At 41.5% G+C, this 23,696-nt stretch overlaps 1 protein-coding gene across 1 annotated transcript in view; it reads left to right on the top strand.

Moving 5' to 3' along the window:
* The window catches only part of LOC126199421 (modular serine protease-like), a 125,240-nt gene extending 103,343 nt beyond the window's left edge, over positions 1 to 21,897 (top strand). The window contains exons 4-5 of the mRNA XM_049936338.1: positions 4,896 to 5,017; positions 21,721 to 21,897. Of these exons, the coding sequence (XP_049792295.1) occupies positions 4,896 to 5,017; positions 21,721 to 21,897 (299 nt within the window). The remainder of the gene's footprint in view (positions 1 to 4,895; positions 5,018 to 21,720) is intronic.
* The last annotated feature ends 1,799 nt before the right edge of the window (positions 21,898 to 23,696 follow it).

Below are 23,696 nucleotides of genomic sequence, written 5' to 3'. Positions count from 1 at the left end.
ACACTTGTGATCTGTAGGTCAGTGAGAAAGTAAAAGGTCAAAGTGATTCGGATATGCTGTAAGGTTTTGAACTAATTGATTTTGCTCTGATTGGTTGTGGTATAGAGATGCTTACAGAATCAAGACATAATGCTCATATGATAAATTATAAAAGATGCACACACCATGGACTCCCACTGGTGACTCCTGGAGCACTAACGTTTATCTCTTTGGAAAAGTGATTCTGGGCCCTTAACATGGTGCTATGCCATAACATCTACAAGTCTCCAGTAAATATGGGAAACTGAGTAAGAATCCCACCCCACATGATGATTAAGGAGCTGAGCTCAGGACAGTGACATGACCTTACTGTGATACACTGTACAGCTGGGTACATTTGCTTGTAAAACCATTACATTGTGATCATGTATTGTAATGTAATTATTAACCACTACTCTGAGTCCTCTTAAGTACCTTTCGTCATGACATGACATAACAGATGCTGAGTCACAGATGGGCACAACAAAATTAGACTACATACAAACACACAAATTCATGAAAAACGCAACTCACACACACATGACCACAGTCTCTGACTGCCGATGTCAGACTGTGAAGAGCAGTGAATGACAAGAGAAGCAATCTGGGTGATGGGGGCAGGGAGGAGGCTGGAGTGGTGGTGATGGTGGCAGTGGCGGCGAGGGGGGGGGGGGGGGGGATAGCAGAGTAAGGATGGGGGATGGCAAAGTACTGCTTGTGGGAGAGAGGGTAGGGCAGCTAGGTGCAGTCAGGAAGTTAGATGGTGGTCAGTGGGGTGGTGGGTAGAAGAAAAAAGAGAAGTAAAAAGACTGTCGGTGCATTGGTGGAATAGAGGGCTGTGTAGGACTGGAATGGGAAGATGTAAGGGGATAATTGTATAAAGGACAATGACTAATGAAGGTTGAGGCTATAAGGGTTACGGGAACGTAGGATATATTGCTGGGAGAGTTTCCACCTGTGCAATTCAGAAAAGCTAGTGTTGGTGGGAAACATCCAGATGACAAAGACTGTGAAACAGTCATTGAAATGAAGCATGTTATGTTGGGCAGCATGCTCAGCAACTGGCTGGTCCAGTTGTTTCTTGGCCACATTTTGTCAGTGGTTATTCATGCCGACAGGCAGCTTTTGGTTGTCATGCCAACACAGAATGCAACATTGTGGTTGCAGCTTATTTGTAGGTAAAATGACTAGTTTCACAGGTAGCCAGCTCCACTCCCCCCAAAACCTCAAAATTCCAATCATCACAATCTGGTACCACAACACCCTAATTCAGTAGTTAACCTTTCCTCCAAACCTCTCTCCCAATCCGAAACCTCTGTCCTCTCCAAAGGCCTCACCTTCAGCCCCACTCCCAGATTCAACCAAACAGCACTTGTCAAAGATTTACTGTCCTACACCTGTACTCTCTGCTGGAAATATCACTTTGCCATGAAGAAAAATGATACTAATCTTACTCCTAATGAACCAACTCCCCAAGACACTATCCAAATTGAACCCTGCCTGGAACAGTTCCGTCCTCCATCAGAGCGGGACCCACCTCCTCTTCCTCAGAATCACCCTCTCCAAATCTTCCAGGAATTTCTGACTTTCAGCCTTGCCTCACAATCCTTCTTAAAAAACCTTAATCCTACTCCCAACATCACCACTGCTGAAGCCCAGGCTATCCATGATCTGAAGGCTGACCAGTCAATCGTCATTCTTCCGGCGGACAAGGGTTCGACGACCGTGGTACTTGATCGTCGTGAGTATGTGGCTGAGGGACTGCGTCAGCTTTCAGACAACACTACATACAAAGTTTGCCAAGGTAATCCCATTCCTGATGTCCAGGCAGAGCTTCAAGGAATCCTCAGAACCTTAGGCCCCCTACAAAACCTTTCACCTGACTCCATCAACCTCCTGACCCCACCAACACCCAGCACCCCTACCTTTTACCTTCTTCCTAAAATTCACAAACCCAATCATCCCGGCCGCCCCATTGTAGCTGGTTACCAAGCCCCCACAGAACGTATCTCTGCCTACGTAGATCAACACCTTCAACCCATTACATGCAGTCTCCCATCCTTCATCAAAGACACCAACCACTTTCTCGAATGCCTGGAATCCTTACCCAGTCTGTTACCCCCGGAAACCATCCTTGTAACCATTGATGCCACTTCCTTATACACAAATATTCGGCATGTCCAGGGCCTCGCTGCGATGGAGCCCTTCCTTTCATGCCAATCACCTGCCACCCTACCTAAAACCTCTTTCCTCATTACCTTAGCCAGCTTCATTCTGACCCACAACTTCTTCACTTTCGAAGGCCAGACATACCAACAATTAAGGGGAACAGCCATGGGTACCAGGATGGCCCCCTCGTACGCCAACCTATTCATGGGTCGCTTAGAGGAAGCCTTCTTGGTTACCCAGGCCTGCCAACCCAAAGTTTGGTACAGATTTATTGATGACATCTTCATGATCTGGACTCACAGTGAACAACAAGTCCAGAATTTCCTCTCCAACCTCAACTCCTTTGGTTCCATCAGATTCACCGGATCCTACTCCAAATCCCATGCCACTTTCCTTGACATTGACCTCCACCTGTCCAATGGCCAGCTTCACATGTCCATCCACATCAAACCCACCAACAAGCATCAGTACCTCCATTACGACAGCTGCCACCCATTCCACATCAAACGGTCCCTTCCCTACAGCCTAGGTCTTCGTGGCAAATGAATCTGCTCCAGTCCAGAATCCCTGAACCATTACACCAACAACCTGAAAACAGCTTTTGCATCCCGCAACTACCCTCCCGACCTGGTACAGAAGCAAATAACCAGAGCCACTTCATCTCCTCAAACCCAGAACCTCCCACAGAAGAACCCCAAAAGTGCCCCACTTGTGACAGGATACTTTCTGGGACTGGATCAGACTCTGAATGTGGCTCTCCAGCAGGGATACGACTTCCTCAAATCCTGCCCTGAAATGAGATCCATCCTTCATGAAATCCTCCTCACTCCACCAAGAGTGTCTTTCCGCCGTCCACCTAACCTTCGTAACCTCTTAGTTCATCCCTATGAAATCCCCAAACCACCTTCCCTACCCTCTGGCTCCTACTCTTGTAACTGCCCCCCGGTGTAAAACCTGTCCCATGCACCCTCCCACCACCACCTACTCCAGTCCTGTAACCCGGAAGGTGTACACGATCAAAGGCAGAGCCACGTGTGAAAGCACCCACGTGACTTACAAACTCACCTGCCTACACTGTGAAGCTTTCTATGTGGGAATGACCAGCAACAAACTGTCCATTTGCATGAATGGACACAGGCATACAGTGTTTGTTGGTAATGAGGATCACCCTGTGGCTAAACAAGCCTTGGTGCACGGCCAGCACACCTTGGTACAGTGTTACACCGTCTGGGTTATCTGGATACTTCCCACTAACACCAACCTGTTAGAACTCCGGAGATGGGAACTTGCCCTTCAGTATATCCTCTCTTCTCGTTATCTGCCAGGCCTCAATCTCCACTAATTTCAATTTTCTGCCACTCATACCTCACCTGTCTTTCAACATCATCTTTGCCTCTGTACTTCCGCCTCGAGTGACATCTCTGCCCAAACTCTTTGCCTTTACAAATTGCTGCTTGTGCCTGTGTATGTGCAGATGGATATGTGTGTGTGTGTGTGTGTGTGTGTGCGCGCGAGTGTATACCCGTCCTTTTTTCCCCCTAAGGTAAGTCTTTCTGCTCCCAGGATTGGAATGACTCCTTACCCTCTCCCTTAAAACCCACATCCTTTCATCTTCCCCTCTCCTTCCCTCTTTCCTTTCGAAGCAACCATTGGTTGCGTTAGCGTGAATTTTGTGTGTATGTTTGTGTTTGTTTGTGTGTCTATCGACCTGCCAGCACTTTCGTTTGGTAAGTCACATCATCTTTGTTTTTAGATATATTTTTCCCACGTGGAATGTTTTCCTCTATTATATTCATGATATTGTTTCATTGATTTATGAAATTTTTACTTTTTGATGGCATGAATTAGTGTTTTCTCTCTTATAGAAGAAACTATTCAGAATTTTAAAAAAATGTACAAAATTGTCTTCACTACACAAGATAATATTAGTTTTTATATAAAAATAATTATAATAATTTCATGTTTTTGAATATCTATTCATATGCATAATTAGTTTGTGGAGATTTTCTTTAGGATAAAATTATATGGACAGTCATATGCAATTTCTTGCCTTTCTTCATTTGTATAATTTCTGTGTTTAGCATGTGGAAAGGTCCGACCTCAACACATCCCTCTTATAGCTGGTGGTGAAGCTGTGCAACACAGAGAATTTCCATGGCATGTGGCAATTTATAAAAATGTGGAAAATATTTACAAATACATTTGTGGTGGTTCTTTGATTTCTCTTAAATATGTACTATCATGTAAGTATCTGTCTTTCTAATATTTTCTAATTTTTAGTATGAAACATTTGTCACACTGTACTTCTGAGACACTTTTCTTCCATTCACTCTAGTTATCTTCCAGGATTTGTTGTAATTTCACCTTCCCTCCAGTATAAATGCATCTTATCTATATATTTTAATTTAGTGTTTACCTTTTGTGTTCTATTTTATTATTTATTACCCATTGCCTTCTTCACCCTGCCTGCCTTTTTATGTACTGTTTTCCTTCTTTCCATCTCCCCCCCCCCCCCCCCCCCTTCCCCAAGATAAAAAAATCCCTTTACACTGCATTGCACTTACTTGCTGCCACAGCCATTGCTGCAGCTTTGGCTATTTAAATCTTTAGCATTGTTTTGATAATGTTTTTAATTAAAAATGATTCTTGATATCACTGAGATATTTTTCTTAAATTAGTGAAGTAAACTGTATTTTTATTTTCTTTAGCTGCTGTTTGCTTCTGGAACAATGCAAAGGATGTGAAATATCCTGAGGAACTTTTCAGAGTAATAGCAGGAAAATTTCACAGTAGCTACACCACTAAAGATCCTGGGCAACAGGAACGAGCAGTAAGTAAATGATGTGAAGGTTCACTGTCATGCTCATGTAGGGTGTTAGAAAACCTTATTTGTCAGTCTTTTCATTTTTGGTAAACTGAGTCATAAAAGCTGAAGAAATTGTGGCATATGAAAACATTTATTAAATTCCTTATTCGAAATGAGAATAATAGTCTGCTGTTGTTTGTCGTAGACTGATAATGATATTAATTTAGCCTTCAGGTTAATGAGCATATTTGTTTACTGTGAAATGTGAGAAGAATGTATCCTAAACCATCACCAGGCAATGTACTGGCCACTACAGCTCTAAAACATTTTACAGTGCATAACTTATGTCATCTTGTCTCAGTATCTTTAATAACTGAATTGTAATTTTTAATTTTCCTATTGCACTCACCATTTCTTTTTCTGGCTGGATTTCACATTTCTGTTACTGTGGATAGTAATTAAGTTAAACTGGCATATTTTGTGAGCCTTAAGATGCTGTTTTTATCTGCTTTTAACTATATTTCGAGTGAAAGGAATTTTCTAGAACAGTTTTCTGTACTGAATAATTGCTAAGCATTTTAGACGTGGGACTGAGTTTATGCAATGTTCGCTGTAAGTCTTAAAACTAGTTATTCATCAACAGCTGTGAGATTTGGCTCAACTTAGACTGTCATTTAAAAAACACACAACATGTACAATCCACATGTCTGAAGGTAGTCATGTTTTTAAAGTAATTCCTAAACTAAATCTATAGTCAACTATCCAATGGAAGCTTAGGCTTTGGCTGAAATGCTTGAATTTAAGTAAGAAAATTTGTAATTCCTGTGTTGATACTAGACCCACTCATCATGCTGTTGGAGAGTTCACCATAAGGACAATTCAGAGTGACGATGTGTATCAGTGACACAGAAGAAACATTTTTATCAATTTAATAAGGAATTCTAAACTAACAACACTTTTTAAGAAGCAGTAAATAAGCATCACATTCAAGAAATCTTTCACATAGAAGAATTACACAAACATCCCATCATTTGACCATCAGACAGACTCCTATATGGATGACATAATAATAAGCATACCTAGCATAGAGAAACAACTGAAAGATTTGAAAGCAAATAAATCGCCAAGTCCAGATGGTATCCCAGTTCGATTTTACAAAGAGTGCTCTGTGGCATTGGCTACTTGCCTCTCTCTCGTTTATCATGAGCCCTTGGTCAACTCGAAGTCACAAGTGACTAGAAAAAAGTGCAGGTGCCTTCAATATGTAAAAGAATGGAGCTGCAAAGTTACAGGCCAATATCCCTGTTTGCTGCAGAATCCTTGAGCGTATTCTCAGTTTGAATATAATAAACTTTTTTGACTCTGAGAAGCTTATGTGTACGAATCAGCATTGTTTTAGAAAGCATCACTCATGTGAAACTCAGCTTGTCCTATTCTCATGTGACATACTGTGAACTGTGGATGAAGGGAATAGAACCCAGTATGTTGTCCTTGATGGTGAGTTTCATCGAGACAACAGTATCAAGAGTCTGATAGAACCACTGTTGTTCTCTGTGTACATAAGATTTTTCAGACTGGGTGGGCAACAATCTACAGCTATTTACTGGTGATGCCATGGTGTATTGTAAAGAATTGAAGTTGAGTGACTGTAGGAAGATACAAGATGACTTGGACAAAATTTCCAGAAGGTGTGATGTATGGCAGCTAGGCCTAAATGTGGAAAAACGCAAACTGATGCAGTTGAGTAAGAAGATCAATGTTCAGATACAGTATTATTAGCGTTGTGCTTGACACAGTCAAGTCTTTAAAATATCGTGGCATAATGGCTGCAAAGTGGTATGAGGCGGAACTAGCATGTGAGGACTATGGTAAGGAAGGTGAATGGTTGACTTTGGTTTATTGGGAGAATTTCAGGAAGGGTGGCCCACTTGTAAAGGAGATCGTATATAGGATGCTAGTGTGATCTGTTCTTGAGTACTGTTAAAGTGGTTGGGATCTGTAGCAGGACAGATTGAAGGAAGATTTTGAAGCAATTCAGAGGCAGACTTCTAGATTTGTTGCTGGTAGCTTTGAACAACACGTAAGTGTTACGAAGATGCTTCAGGAACTCAAATGGGTATCACTGAAGTGAATGTGAGGTTCTTTTTCAGAAACACCATTGAGAAAATTTAGCGAACTGTTATTTGGAGCTAAATGCTGAATAGTTCTACTGCTGCCAACATACATTGCACTTAAAGAGGCAAAGATAAGATATGAGAAATTAGGGCTCATACGGATGCATTAGGCCCGTCGCTTTTCTCTCACTCTATTTTTGATTGGAGCAGGAAAGGAAATGACAAGTAGTGGTACAGGGACCTTATGCCATGCACAGTAGGGTGGCTTGCAGATTATCGATGTAGATGTAGATCTGCATCTACAAATGTGTCCCAACTGTGTTGGCATTCTGGCTTGAGATGCTGGAGTTGGCAGACGTGTGTGCATGAGGTGTGCTTGTTTGTGTGTGTGAGCGGTGTGTGTGTCTTTCTTTTACTGATGAAGACTCTGGCCGAAGGCTTAATGTAAGTGTCTTTTAATTATGCCCATCTGCATCTTAACATGTCTTCTTTATGGTAAGTAGCAATCTGTCTTTTCCTACATTGCTGATGTTACAATTGTGTTCAGTGACCCACCATACAACTTGTGATGGGGATACAGAATGTTGTCCAATAAGATCATTTTATCTCCTTTCTATGCTGTTTGTGTATGATATGCAAGTAGGAAGATTATTGACTTCCATCTGAGTTAGCCAGATTTCTCTAATTTTACCATTGTGGGCAGTAAAAGAACCTGATTTTTCTGCATCCTAACTCTTACCTTATCCAAGCATGAGCTCCATCTGTAAACAGGACATTAAGACTCAACCTCCCTTTCAGACACACAGTGTATATTGAAGGAAGAAATAATGCATTTCATGTAATGTCTTCCACTGCATTTTTTGTGCACTTCTGTGAAGTCTTTTGCTGCTGCATTGTGGCTTCTCAGGATTTTTTCAATAAATTTTTTTCATTAAATCAAAGCCTGCCACATGACTTCCTCAATATAAAACTTATGTACTTTAGTAATTCCACCTCAAAAAGCTCCAAACAGAAGGTCTTAGGAATTTTATGGGTGTTGAAATGCCAATTGTATATTCAAATAAAATGGTATCTTTTATTTTATTTTTATTTATCTGTATCTGTATTCAGAATATGTTACCAGTATTTGAGTCAGATGCTGATTGTATACATGTGCATTTACATCTTCTAATAGTTTCCTAATTATGTAACTTCTGTGTTCAGCTTCATAGAGTTTCTCTCTTAGGCTATTTATACATGTGAACAGTAGCAGTCATGTCACACAACACTGCTGTCACTTCTGATGATGCCTTGTAATTAAAAGTGATGCAACGAGTTCTTTGCTAAGAAGTCTTCTTTTCACTTAACTTCTATACACAATCATACATGCTAGACTATGTTACTTAGTAACTCATCAAATGAAGAAACCCAGAGAGATGCTAACACTATAAACGTATCTGCACTCTGACTGTTGGAATAGAAGGCTACTATTGACTAGGAAACAAAATAAATTTTGTAACTCTTGTGGGCATGTGTGCATGCAAGAGAGAGAGAGAGAGAGAGAGAGAGAGAGAGAGAGAGAGACACTTTCTAAAGCAAAAAGTAATAAGAAAGGTTACTTAACTACTGTCAGACAGAAACGGACAGTGCAGAATCCAGGATGGAATATAACAACATTATGAAAAGGATAGTTAATATCCACCATACAGCTGAGTCACAGATAGCCACAACAGAAAGACTCTCAGAAAGTGAACTTTTGACCAAGAAGGCCTACATCAGTAATAGGAGGGGGGGGGGGGGGGGGGGGGAACAAAAACACACACACACACACACACACACACACAGACAGACAGACACACAGACAGACTCACAGACAGACACACAGACAGACACACAGACAGACACACAGACAGACACACAGACAGACAGGGTGGAGAGAGGGTAGAGCAGCTCTGTGCAGTCAGGAGGTTAGACAATATGTGAGTGGGTGGGGGGGGGGGAGGGGGAGAATCAGGAAAGCAGATAAGTAAAAAAACTGAGTGTGTTGGCAGAATAGAGGGCTGTGTAGTACTGGAATGGGAACAGGTAAGGGGCTAGATGAGTAAGGACAATGACTAATGAAGGCAGAGGCAAGGGGGGTTATGGGAATGTATGATATATTGTGCAATTCAGAAAAGCTGTTCTTGGTGGGAAGGATTGAGCTGGCACAGGCAGTGAAGCAGTCATTGAAATGAATAATTTTATATTGGGTGGGTGCTCAGCAATGGAGTGGTCCAGCTGTTTCAGGCCCACAGTTAGTCAGTGGCCATTCATGCAGAAAGACAACTTGTTGGTTGTAATGCCCACATACAACGTGGCACAGTGGTTGCAACTTAGTTTGCAGATTTCATGACTGTTTCACAGATCACCCTCCCTTTGATGGAATAGCTAACACTTGTTACTGGACTGGAGTAAGTTGTGGTGGGAAGATGTGTGGGAGAGGTCTTGCATCGAGGTTGTATGGGAGAGGTTTTGTATCTGAATCTATTAGAGCAATATGAACTGTGAGGCAAGGTTTGGGAGCAGGGATTGTGTAGGGATGGACAAGGTTATTGGGTAGGTTCAGTGGGTGATGGAATACCACTGTGGGAGGGGTGGTAAGGATAGTGGGTAGGACATTCCTCATTTCAGGGCACAACGAGAGGTAGTTAAAAAACCCTGGCATAAAATTTGATTCAGTTCTCCAGTCCTGGGTGGTGCTGAGTCATGAGGAGAATGCACCTCTGTGGCTGGATGGTGTCATTTTGGGAGGTGGTGAGTGACTGGAGAGATAAAGCATGACAGATCTGTTTTTGTAAAAGGTTGTGTGGGTAATTATGGTTTTTGAAGGACTCAGACTCTGAGATCTGTTTTTGTAGAAGGTTAGGAGAGTAATTATGGCATAGAAAGGCCTCAATGAGACCCTCAGCATATTTCGAGAGAGACCACTCATCACTGCAGATGCAATGGCCACAGGTGGTGAGGCAGTATGGAAGGGACTTTATGATATAGAATGGGTGGCAGTTTTTGGAGTGGATGCATTTATGGTGGCCAGAGACATTGATGTAGCCATCTATGAGGGGGGTTCCAATGGCTAGGAAGATGGCTTGTTGGGTGGAGTTGTACCAGGTGAAGCAGATGGGAGGGATGGTGTGGAGGTTCTGGAGGAATGTGGATAGGGTGTCCTTATCCTCAATCCAGATCACGAAGATGTCAACATGATGTTCTGGAGGAAAGTGGATAGGGTGTCCATATCCTCAATCCAGATCATGAAGATGTCAACAGTGAATCTGAACCAGGTTTGGGATTCTGCGTGTTTAGGAAGGATTCCTGTAGATGTCCCATGAACAGGTTGGCATAGGATGGTGCCATGCAGGGGCCCATAGCTGTACTCTGGAGTTCTTTGCAGTTAATTCCTTCAAAGGAGAAGTAATTGTGGGTGAGGGTATTGTTGGTCATGGTAAGTAGGAAGGAAGTTGTAGGTTTGTAATCTTTTGGGCATTGGAAAAGGTAATGTTTAGTAGTGATAAGGTCAAGGGCAGTGGGAGTGTTAGTGTAAAGGGAGATGGCATCAGTAGTGATGAGCAGGTGGAGAGTTGGTGGAGGAAATATTTGATATCTTTTATATAGGAAGTAGGTTACAGTACACTTGTTAGCTCACTGCTTGAATACTGCTGAGCAGTGTGGGATCCGTACCAGATGGGGTTGATGGAGGGGATGGAGAGGATCAAATGGAGAGCGGCGTGCTTCATTGCGGGATCGATTGGTAATCGCGAAAGCGTTACGGAGATGATAGATTAACTCCAGTGGAAGACTCTGCAGGAGAGACGCTCAGTAACTCAGTACGGGCTTTTGTTGAAGTTTCGAGAACATACCTTCACTGAGGAGTCAAGCAGTAGATTGCTCTCTGCTACGTATCTCTCTCGAAGAGACCATGAGGATAAAATCAGAGAGAATAGAGCCCACACAGAGGCATACCAACAATCCTTCTTTCCATGAACAATACGAGACTGGAATAGAAGGGAAAACCGATGGAGGTACTCAAGGTACCGTCTGCCACACACCGTAAGGTGGCTTGTGGAGTATTGATGTAGTTGTAGATGTTGATGTAGGTTCCAGGTAATAGGTTGATGGTGTTGGCGTGTAAGAGCAGAGATTCTCTCAGTCGATGGAACAGTAACCGGCCAAAATGTGTCATCCTGGGTGGTTAGGTTTATGGACTTTAGGAAGCGTGTAGAAGGCAGAAGTGTTGGGGAGTGGTAGGGGTGAGTAGAGAGCTCTACTTTGGGGTGAGGTTCTGTGATGGGCATAAGGATTTCAGTAGCAACTGGAGATCCAGCTGGATTTCTGGAACAGGGTCACCGTGGCAAGGTTTGTAGGTGGAAGTATCTGACAGCTGGTGGAGTCCTTCTACCATGTAATCCTTGCAGTTCAAAACAAGTGCTGGAGCCTTTATCCACCAGTAGCATTGGATCAGGATCAGTTTTTGGATGGAGGACTGCAGTTCTTTCTGTTGATGTAAGGTTACTTTACATGTTGAGGGATTTGGGGAATGATTGTCAGGCAAGGTTCAAGGTTAAGAAATTCAGGAAATTTAACAGAGGGTGATTTGGGGTCAGAGGGGGTGGATCATGATTGGATGAAGGAGTGAACTGAGTCAGTCACGGTTCAACATTGGTCTTTGGTTGAGTCTGCTTGGTAGGGCTAGTGGTGAAAAAGTATTTTCCACTGTAGGGACTCGGAGGAGGAGAGAAGGTCTTTAACAAGTCCTGCATGATTGAATTTGAGAATGGGGCAAAAGGTGAGGCCTTTGGAAAGGACTGATATTTTGGAAGAAAGGTTTATTACTGTGTTTCTGGTCTTTTTAGGTTCTGGATTCTGCGTGGTGATGGGAGGAAGTCTTTGATGGTAGCAAAAATGTAGTAGGTCAGCGAGATAGATTTTTTCAGCTGTGAGGGAACATGGGGCCGATTTGAAGGTTATTGTAGAGGTGGTCCAAGGTGGGAGTAGGAAGTGAGCTTGATGGATAGTTTTTTGACCTGACATTGTGCATGTTACTAAAGTTCCTGGACAGCAAAAGTTTCAAAGTGTGATATGGGATCCAGGAATTTGGGGTTGCATAGCAGGATAATTTTACAGATGGAGAGGAGATGTTGCAAGGAGGTTTGGGCCTGATGGACATGGTTTTTCCAGACTGTGTTGATGAGGGCTGGGGAGTGGCGGAATCTGAACTGATGGAGGTCATTGTGGAAGGAAGGGTGGCAGCTGGAGATGGATATTTTGATGGTAATGCAATTGGGGGCTTCCATGAGTCAAGCAACAATGCAGGAACAGTATGTGTGGCTGGTTATGGCTAGGGGTAAGGATGTTTTTCTGTATTGACACAGATGTAAGGAGCTAGTATCTATGGTAGAGTATAAAAACGTGTAAAAGTATGTAAATAATGTAGAAATATGTCCATAAAAATAGGCAAAATTACACCTAGACACATGGGAAACATCACAAAAAGGATGAAACAGTTGAAGTAAGGGAAAATAAGATGAAATCTGAGGGAGTAGGCCGATAGCAAAAGGTTAAAACCAACTGAAATTGCAGTGAAGACACAATAAGATCAAAGAAGAAATGGATAAAACAATTTTAATATGGGTTGCAGGTGGATAAGTGGGGGAGAAGGGGTATGGCAGATGTGACTAGATGAGGTGAAGTAAGCAGTTGTGAACTGGAATAGAGAGGAGAGGGAATGGGGGAGCGGAGGGGGTTGGGAGTAGTTGGTAGGATGAGATAAAAGTTGTGTGGCACAGGAAGGTATGGGAAATAACACACGAAAGTAAATGAGATTGATGCAGGAAGAGCAATAAATTTGAAATTACAGGATTAATGATGTTGGGGTGTGTGTGGGACATGAGATACTGCACCAGCATACAGTTTGCAGTTGTAGCCATCTGTTATGTGCAGACATGATGGTTGATACAGCACAGTCCATAAGTAGTGTGTGCTTTGCAAGGCAACAAGACAGACACAGGAATGAAGTGAAAGGAGGAGAACAGGCACTGAACATAGTAATGTATTTGAAAATAGTGACAAAGGAAAACAGCACTGAGTTACAGAATACAAGAAAAACCATCAGGCACAATTGAAAAATGGAAGATCCAGGATGGAATGTAACAATATTATAAAAAGGGCAGTTGCTACGCACTAAGTAATGGAGATGCTGAGTCACAGTTAGACACTACAAAAAGACTGGAAGAAAGTGAGCTTTTAGCCAACAAGGCGTTTGTCAAAAATAGATTAAATACAAACACTCACACTTATGCAAATGCAACTCACACACCTGAGGACAGTCCCTGGCTGCTGAGGTCAGACTGTGAGCAGCAGTGTGTGGTGGGAGAAGCAACTGCCTGTTGGGTGTAAGGACGAGGCTGGGGTGACGAGTCAGAGAGATAGCAGGGTAGGGGGACAGTAAAGTGCTGCATGTGGGAGTGTACAGGGATGAGGCAGAGAGAAAGTAGGGCAGCTAGGTGCAGTCAGGAGGTTAGATGGTGGGCATGGGAGAAAGGGGGGGGGGGGGGGGTAGTGGAAAATGAGATAATAAAAAGCCTGTGGGTGCATTGGTGGAAGAGGATCATGTAGTGCTGGAATGGGAACATGGAAAGGGCTAGATGGATAAGGACAATGACTACTGGAGGCTGAAGCCAGGACGGTTATGGGATGTAGGATATATTCCAGAGATAGTTTGCACCTGTGCAGTTCAGAAAAGCTGGTGTTGGTGGGAAGAATCTAGATGACACAATCTGTAAAGCAGTGACTGAAATGAAGAATGTTGTGTTGGTTGGAGTGCTCAGCTACAGGGTGGTCCATATATTTCTTGGTCACAGTTTGCCGGTAGCCATTCATGTGGACAGACAGCTTGTTGGTTGTCTTGTCCACATAGAATGCATCACTGTGGTTGCAGCTCAGCTTGCTGATCACATGACTGGTTTCACAGACAACTCTCCCTTTGATGTGATAGCCGACACTGACTGTACTTGAGTAGTTGGTGGTAGGAAGATGTATGGGACAGGTCTTGCATCTTGGTCTATTAATGGAATATGAGCCATGTGGCAAGGGGTTGTGAGCAGGGGCTGTGTAGGGATGGATGAGGATAATGTGTAGATTCAGTGGGTGTTGGAATACAACTGTTGGAGAGATGGGAAGGATAGTGGCTAGGACATTCTTCATTTCAGGGCACAACGAGAGGTAGTGATAACAATGGCAGAGAATGTGATTCGGTTGCTCCTGTCTGGGTGGTACTGACTATTCTGTGGCTAGATGGTGGGACTTTGGGCAGTGGTGGGCGACTGGAGAGATAAGGCACAGAAGATCAGTTTTAGTATGAGATTGTTAGGGTAATTACAGTCTGTGAAGGTCCTCAGTATATTTTGAGGAGGACTGCTGGTCACTGCAGATGCAATGGCAACATGTGGCTAGGCTGTATGGAAGGGACATTTGGTATGGAATGGGTAGCAGCTAAGGAAATGGAGGAATTTATTGTGGTTGGTAGATTTGATATGGACAGAGGTATTGATGTAGCCCTCTATGAGGTAGGAGTCAATATCAAGGAAGGTGGTTTGCTGGGTGGAGTAGGACCAGGTGAAGCAAATGAGAGAGAAGGTGTTGAGGTTCTGGAGGAATGTGGATAGGGTGTCCTCACCCTTAATCCAGATCATGAAAATATCATCAATGATTCTGAACCAGGTTAGGGGTTTGGGATTCTAGGTGCTGAGGAAGGATTCCTCTAGATGGCCCATGAAACGGTTGGCATAAGATGGTGCCATGCTGGGGCCCATAGTTGTATCCTGGATTTGTTTGTAGGTAATTCTTTCAAAGGAGAAGTAATTGTGGGCGAGAACACAGTTGGTCATGGTGACTAGAAGGGAGATTGTAGATATGTAATCCACAATGTTCAGGAGCGCTAATGCCATAGACATTAGGAATGTTAGTGCAAAGGAAGGTGGCATCAAATTGTGATTAGTAGGGCACCATATGGTAAAGGAACCGGAACTGGGGAGTATCCACCGAGGAAGTGGTTATGAGAGGGAAGGGTGCAGGTGTTGGTCTACAAGAGTATAGATTCTCTCAGTGGGGCCACAGTTACCAGCCACAGTGGGGTGTTCTGAGTGATTGGGTTTATGGACTTTGGGAAGCATTTGGAAGGTAGGAGTGCAGGGAGTGTAGGGGTGAGGAGAGGAGAGAGACTCCAGTGACAGGTTCTGAGATGGGCCTAAGAATTTGAAGAGATACTGGAGATCCTGCTGGATTACTGGAAAGGGGTCACTGTGGCATGGTTTGTTGGTGGATGAATCTGACAGCTAGTGGAGTCCTTGTGGCTCAAAATAATTGTTTCAGCTTTATGATTGGCCTCACCTTAATGCGGCTGTTCGGTGTGTTTATGTGGGGCTGGGCAGGGTGCTGATGGCAGAGGCCATGGGTCACATCTCAGTGGTGCCAGTTGGGTCTATCGGTAGATCAGGTTTCACTAGGCATGGCCTGCACCTCAATAGGTATGGGAAGGGGAGGCTGGCTAAGCTTATAGGTGGCAGTGTATTCGTGGTGGTGGTGGTGGTGGTGGTGGTGGTGAGGTCACTCTTGGAAAAATTCCTGTACTTGTGTAGTAGTTGGCATTAGAGCTGCCCCTTTTTTAGATTGAAGTCAGCTGATAGGTATACTTGCTTAAAGGAAGTCCCCCTAACTAAGTGCTCACCTTCCAAGGATGTATTGTTTCCAAGTAGAGAGGGAATTAGCATATTTCATCAAAAGATAAGAGGTATTAGAGATAAAGTTAGTGAGATGCTTATAGACATTGACTCTGAAATGTGCAGGGGCAGTTCAATTTAGTGAAACTAAACTTCTAATTGTTGTTGTTTATTGGTCCCCTAACTCCGACTTCAGAGCATTTCTGCTCAAGCTAGAGAGGGTTCTTGATTCACTTTGTAGGAAGTACCTGAAATTAGTTGTATGTGGTGACTTCAATATAAATTTTGTATATGATGGTGCAAGAAAAAGGATGTTGGTAGATCTAAATTCGTATGATCTGATTCAGACTGTGTTTTTTCCAACTAGGGTTCAGGGGAACAGTAGCACAGCCATAGACAATATTTTTATTCATTCTTCATTACTAGATGGGCATTCTGTTAGTAAAAGCGTGAATGGCCTTTCAGACCACAATGCCCAAAGTCTAACACTAAAAGGCTTTTGTACTCAAACCAATGTCACATTTAATTACAAACTATGTGGGAAAGTTAACCGAATAGCAGTAGTGTTTTTTAAACCTTGTCAAAGGACATGAGTGGCAGGATGTTTATAGTGCTGATAACACAGAAGATAAATACAATGTTTTCCTTAACACATTTCTCATGCACTTTGAGAGTTGTTTTCCATTAGAAGATTCTAAATGGGGTACTAGCAGAAATAGGCAGTGTGGGTGGCTGACTAGTGGAATAAGCATATCTTGTAGAACAAAGCGGGAATTATATCAAAATGTTAGAAGTAATCACAATCAAGCTACAGTAGCCCATTACAAACAGTATTGCAAGGTGCTTAAAATGTTTTAGGAAGGGGAAGAGTATGTGGTATGCAAATAGAATAGCTAATTCACACAATAAAATTAAAACCATATGGTCAGTTGTGAAGGAAGTGCCTGGTCAGCAGCACAAGGTCGACAATACAAAGTCAGTTCACAGTTAAAATATTTCTGTTACTGGTAAATCAGAAATGTGTACAGTATTTAACAATCATTTTCTGAGCATTGCTGGGGAATTAAATAAAAATTAAGTTTCTGCAGGAAATCATATAACTTTATTGCAAATGCCTTTCTGAGATTGATGTCTAAAAATGTTTCTCTGTGATACAGACAAGAGGGAGATCGAGTCAATAATAAAATCACTGAAGACTAAGGACTCTCATGGTTCTGATGGAGCATCTAGCAGAATATTTAAGTACTGTGCTGCACATGTTAGCCCTTTATTCAGCCATATTTTTAATTTTTCCTTTAGGAGTGGTCAGTTTCCTGAGCAGTTAAAGAACTCGGTAGTAAAGCCGCTCTATAAAAAGGGAGGTTGGGATAATGTAGATAACTTTAGACCTACTTCTATGCCTTTAATGTTCGCAAAAGTTATTGAAAAGCCTGTGTATGTAAGGGTAATTGATAATTTTATATCACACGATTTGCTATCAAATGTACATTCAGCTTTAAAAGTCGTTTAACAACTGAAAATGCTATATTCTCTTTTCTCTGTGAGGTACTGGATGGGCTAAACAAAAGGTGTAGAATGCTTGGCATATTTTTTTTATTTAACCATGGCATTTGATTGTGTTGATAACAAAATATTGCTCCAGAAGTTGAACCATTATGAAATACGGAGAGTAGCTCACAATTGGTTCACCTCTTACTTTAGCAACAGGCAGCGGAAGGTCATTATTTGAAATCTTGAAAACAGCTGTGATGTGGGGTCTGAGTGGGGTACAGTCAAGTGGGGTGTGCCCCAGGGATCAGTGTTGGGGCTACTGCTGTTCTTTATTTATATAAATGATATGCCCTCTAATATTACGGGTAACTGTAAAATATTTATGTTTACTGATGACACTAGCTTGATAGTAAAGGATGTTGTGTGCAACATTGGCTCGGTTCAAATAGTGCAGTCCATGACCTCAGTCCATGGCTTGCAGAAAATAAACTAATGCTAAATCACAATAAGACTCAGTTCTTACAGTTTCTAACACACAATTCAACAAAACCTGACATTTTAATTTCACAGAACGGGAATATGATAAGCGAAACTGAACTGTTCAAATTTCTAAGTGTTCAGATAGATAGTAAGCTGTCATGGAAAGCCCACATCAGGATCCTGTTCAAAGACTTAATACTGCCATTTTTACTATTCGAACGGTATCAGTAGTGAGTAACCATTCAACACGAAAATTAGACTACTTTGCTTATTTTCATTTGCTTATGTTGTATGGTATTATATTTTTTGGGTAACTCTTCACATTCTAAAAGGATATTTTTGGCTCAGAAATGGGAAGTTTGGGCAATAAGTGGTGTAGGTTCATGAACCTCTTGTTGACCCCTGTTTGAGTCTGGGTATTTTGACATTGTCCTCTCAACATATATATTCCTTACTGTCATTTTTTGTTAAAAATTGGGACTTTGCACTGGTGCTGATGACCACACAGTTGAGCACCCCACAAAACAAACATCATCATCTAACTCTTTGTAAGGATAAGAATTGTAGTGATCACAAACTTAGTGTTGGATAAGGCAGACTTCAGTTTACTGGTAGAATACCAGAGAAATGCAACCAGTGTTCAAAGATTTGTTACAAATTACTCTTGTGACCTATCTGAGAATATTATGGAAGTGTGTGGGACCCATACCAAGGAGGACTAACAGAGAATATTGAACTTATACAGAGATGGATAGGACAAATGGTCACAGGTTTGTTTGACCTATGGGAGAGGGTCACAGAAGTTCTGAAGAAACTGAACTGTCAGACTCTTGAGCATAGATGTAAACTATCCTGAGAAAGCCTGTGCATGAAGTTTCAGGAATGGCCTTAAATGATGACTCTAGGCATATACAACAACCCCTCATGTGTTGCTCATGATGAAAAGATTAGATTAATTATAGTATGTGTAGAGGCCTTTAAACAGTAATTCTTCCTGCTCTCTGTATGTGAATGGAACGGAAAAAAATCTAATATCTGACATAGTGGGACATACCTTTGTCATGCACTTCTGTGGTTTACAGAATATAGATGTAAATGTAAATAGGGTATTCATCCTACAAAGGCAATAAAGATTCTGTGCAAGCTTATTGATACTGAGTCTTGCAGTGGGATGTTCAGATGCAAGAATTTATGAACACTGCTATAAATATGTGTTTATAAAATTGTTCAACTAATTTTAAAATATAAGTGGTACTAGAGTCTAAACAAAGATGTGCATATCTATAATCCAAGGATAGTCTGTGATTATCATCCAAAAAGGTGTGACAAAAAGGTGCAGACAGAAACTCGTATTACATGAGGATCAAATCTTTAAAAAAATTTCCAAAGAATTTAAACAACTCAAGTGGACTCTACTTTGAGATGGCATTGAAGAGTTTCATGTGAATAAAAGTTTTTTTATAGTATTAAGAAATTCTTGTCAGAGGAATGGAAGAGTTTATTTGTACCAACAGTATTTGTAATTACCAGTAATCAAGATATAATATAATTTTTTGTTGTTTCTAATTGTTCCCACAAAATTGTGACAGGAAATGTAAAACATGTCCACAAGACTTCCCTTCCCATCCCGTGCAGTAAGAATCCCCTGACCCACAGTTCTGGGTGACTTTTCCAAAATCTAACCCTTTTCCTTCACCTCTCCAGACCTTTTCCTTCACCCTTCTTCCTTCCACTTCAACCCTTCTGCCTGAAGAAGGAGCCACTGGCTCTGAAAGCTTGCCAATTACAACCGTCCTTTATGTATGTGTTCTGTCACTACTTGGTGAGTAGATGTTTTATCTATCCAATTAAATTACTTTGTCAATAATTGATTGTTTCCATGTTATACAAGAATTTACATTGTTGTTTATATTACAATCCATTTAATTTAGGGGTGAATGGTGGTCGTAAATTGTCTGTTCCCATCTACACCTTCTCTACTATCCCATGGACTATTAAGCAACAGTGCTGTGACTACATATTGCTTCTGTCTTATGGAAGTCAACTTATAACCAAAAAATTATGTTGTTATTAATTTTTTATTTACTTTCCACTACCAAGAGTTCAAAATACACTGCTAAACAAAAGTTTGGAATACTTACATAAAATGCAGTCTAAGATACTAGAGGTCTCATTGCCCTAAGCAGCTCATGCATTATGCAGTTAGAACCCATATACTGGATGGCATTTATTACTGGGATGCCTTGTGGGCCTTCTTCAGTCATGTAAAAACTGCTGCCACAATGGTGCACGATGAGCAGTCCAGTTTCAACAACAGCTTCATTTGGTTTGTGTTCAGCACTGCAGTAACATGCCACATAGAGGCATACAACACTTTGATAGAGTGTGGATAGAGACTTTACTGTCAGCAAGTCATACACAGCAGTATGTTGCCGATCAATTACATGTCACTCAAAGTGATGTGTCTGAGATGGGTAGGAAATATAGAGAGACAGCAAATGCGAAAGATAGACCTTGCAGTTGTCATCTCGTATGACAACAGCAATTCAGAATCGTGTCCTCCAAGTTGGCTCGCAGGCGCCCAACATCGGCTGCCAGAAATGTTGGAAATGGCTTCTTCCAGGGAACAGGAATTCATATCTCAGTCCAAACAGTGCATAGAAGGTTGCATCAGCATGATCATTCCAGAAGGTGAATGAGAAGGTTAGCATTGAACCAACAGAACTGACACAATCGAAGGACCTAGGGTCTTGCACATCAACTTTGGACCATTGCAGAATGGAGTAATGTTATGTTTTGTGATGAGACAGGATTGGTTTGCGACTGGACACTAGAAGTTTTATTGTTTGGAGAAGTGCTATACAACACCAGAAACATTCAGGAAGTCCATCTGTTTGCAGGTGGAAATCTAATGTTGTGGTCGGTAATAATGATAGGATGGTGGACCCCTCTAATTCCTATCTACAGCAATTTGACTGGTCCTTGATACTTCCAAGAGGTCCTACAAATGATCGTAAGACCCTACAGATGGGAAGTCAGTGACAGCTTCATCCTAGTTGATGATGATGTGAGACCGCACCATACTCTAGCAGTGTCTTGGTTACTTCAAAGATGCAATGTCAACCAAATGCATTGGTCAATATAGTCTCCAGATGCGAATGCAATTGAGCATGCATGGGGGTTGAAGGTGGCCATTGCACAGCATCCGAATCCACCTGACAATCTTCAGGATCTCATTGAAGCTGCCACTGGGACCTCATACCCCAAGATAAACTTGATGCTCTTATCCAGAGCATACCTCACACAGTGGAAGAACTCGTCTGTATGTCAGGAAGCCATACACTCTACGAAAGAGTGTTAATAATCATCACTGCTTTTGTTTCCAAGGTGTACACTTAGGAGAGAGCCTGCTTTGTTTTGCAGTGATTTTTGTAACCAACAAAAAATTTTCTTGTCTTTGGAAGGAATTATGTTTATTTTGTTAATAAGGTATTGTACAAGGCTCAATGGGAGTACTTTAAGAAGTCATTGTATTAAATTCTATGATATTCCAAACTTTTGTTGGGGTGTGAAATTAAATTTTTGCCAGTTAACATATGTTATGGTCCCTTTCATCTCTTGTGTACTGTCTGTTATCTTGCTAAAATGTTTTTAATCGTCAGATCTTTAGTAGAATAATGGTGTGTTCAGCAAAGATCAATAAGAAAAAAATAAAATGAGTTCTCATTATGTGCCATATTTGATAACATTTATGAACATATTTGTACTTATATATCTTTAGAATCATATGCTTCTGGGTTTTGGTATTGATAGTAATGTTAAAAGTTAATGAACATATTATTTGCAGACAGAAGAGAAAATTTTAGTTAATATTCACATGAACTGAAATAATATTAGTTTCTGAAATTTGCAGGTAAGGGACATTGATATCCCTGATAGTTTCCATGGGTCATCAACGGCATTCCGTGATGACATAGCAGTACTGACAGTGGACTTCCCATTTCAGCTAACAGAGAAGATTAGTCCTGTGTGTGTGGACTGGGATGATGTTTTCGATGTTGGACCAGGTGATAAGGGACATGTACGTTGAATCTAGTAAGAAAACAACTGGTAATGTCTTACAATGAATTGCATATTGTTCAGTCATCAGACAGAAAAATAAAGAATTTGCCATGTATTTATTGTTACCTCATGGCATTATCATTTTATTTGGCTGGCCTAACAGCACAGATTATTAGCAGATGTATAACAGTATCTTGTAAATAGTCTTCATGGGTTTGCTGCTGGATAATATTGTGCAAATTCCACAATATTTCCTTGGAGCAACTGCCCGTTTCGGTGCTAGAGAAGGGTCTGCATTTTGCACCTACACCAGAGACCATTCCCATCTGAAATGTGATTATTGGAATAGAGCAGGCTGTTTCGAAACTTCCTAAGGATGCTGCCATAGAGATAAGGCATGACACATTCCGCATCTTGACTCAAGCTTCATCTAAGAGCTCCAACTTTAACATCACCTCAGCTGAAAGAAATGCTCTACGAGAATTGAGAGAAGACCAAGACACCGTCATCTTAACTGCTGACAAAGGAAATGCCACTGTACTTCTCTCACACACAGAATATAACAGCAAGATATACAAACTGCTCAACAATCCTGCATATAGTAAATTAAAAAGTGATCTGATGGGTAGGATCCATAGAAAAACTGTGGAACTCATCAGGAAGAGCTCAATTCAACGAAAGTCACTAAGGGTTTGCATCAACAGGCTGCGGTTCCACCTAGACTCTACGGCCTACCCAAGAGCCATAATACCTCTACATCCCATTGGAAGTAACATAGGAGCACCTACTTATTTTGTTGCCAAATACCTGACAACACTATTGGGACCTCTCAAAGACAAGTGCAACATCACATTCGAAACTCTGAAGATTTCATAGGTTACCTGAAAACTCTTAGTATGCGATCATCGGATCTGTTAGTAAGTTTCAATGTTGTGTCTTTATTTACAAAGGTGCCCTTGCAGGATTCTTTGGAGCTCATTAGCAACAAGTTTGAGGAGGACATTGTAGCATTATTTAAACACGTGCTTACTTCAACATGCTTCTTATTTCATGACCAATATTTTTAACAAGTGGACGGTGTCGCCATGGGAAGCCCTCTGTCTCCTGTGCTGGCCAATTATTTTATGGAGGACTTTGAAGAAAAATCACTGCAGCCAGCCACTCTCAAACCCTCTTGTTTTCTGCGGTATGTGGATGATACATTTGCGGTGTGGCCACATGGACTTGATACTCTTCCTATGTTTCTTCAGCATCTGAATCCACTCCATACAAATATAAACTTCACAATGGAAGTTGAAAAAGATGGTACTTTACCTTTTCTTGATGTCTTGGTATGATTAGATTTTTTTTTTTTTTTAGATTAGATTTACTTTCATTCCAATTGATCTGTAGTGAGGAGGTCCTCCAGGATGAAGGAAAGCAGATGGAACCTTGGGACACAGCATCTTTTGCAAGCCAATGCATTCAGATCTATATCTGCAGGCCACAAGCTGCCATAATCCTACACAATACAGCAGTGCATTATGTACGTTAGTTCATAGAGCACATATGGTATCTGACCCTGAGAGACTGTTGAGTGAAATACAACATTTGAAGACAGTGTTCCGACAAAACAGTTATTCTGAGAGACAGATAGGTAATGCATTCAGGCCCAGACGAATTCAATCTATGGAGCAGAATGAAAATATGAAGACACCCACCACTTTTGCCTTTTTGCCGTATTTTGGTGTCATGTCATCCTGAATCGGAAGAGTTCTTGGAAGATATGGAATTAAGTTTGTATTTCAACAATCTGAAAAACTGAGAAACCTGTTAGTTCAGTTAAGG

Source organism: Schistocerca nitens, chromosome 8 (assembly GCF_023898315.1).
Source record: "Schistocerca nitens isolate TAMUIC-IGC-003100 chromosome 8, iqSchNite1.1, whole genome shotgun sequence".
NCBI classification, from domain to species: Eukaryota; Metazoa; Arthropoda; class Insecta; order Orthoptera; family Acrididae; genus Schistocerca; species Schistocerca nitens.
Note: the sequence above shows the minus strand (reverse complement) of the source record. Positions and strands in the feature narration are given on the sequence as shown.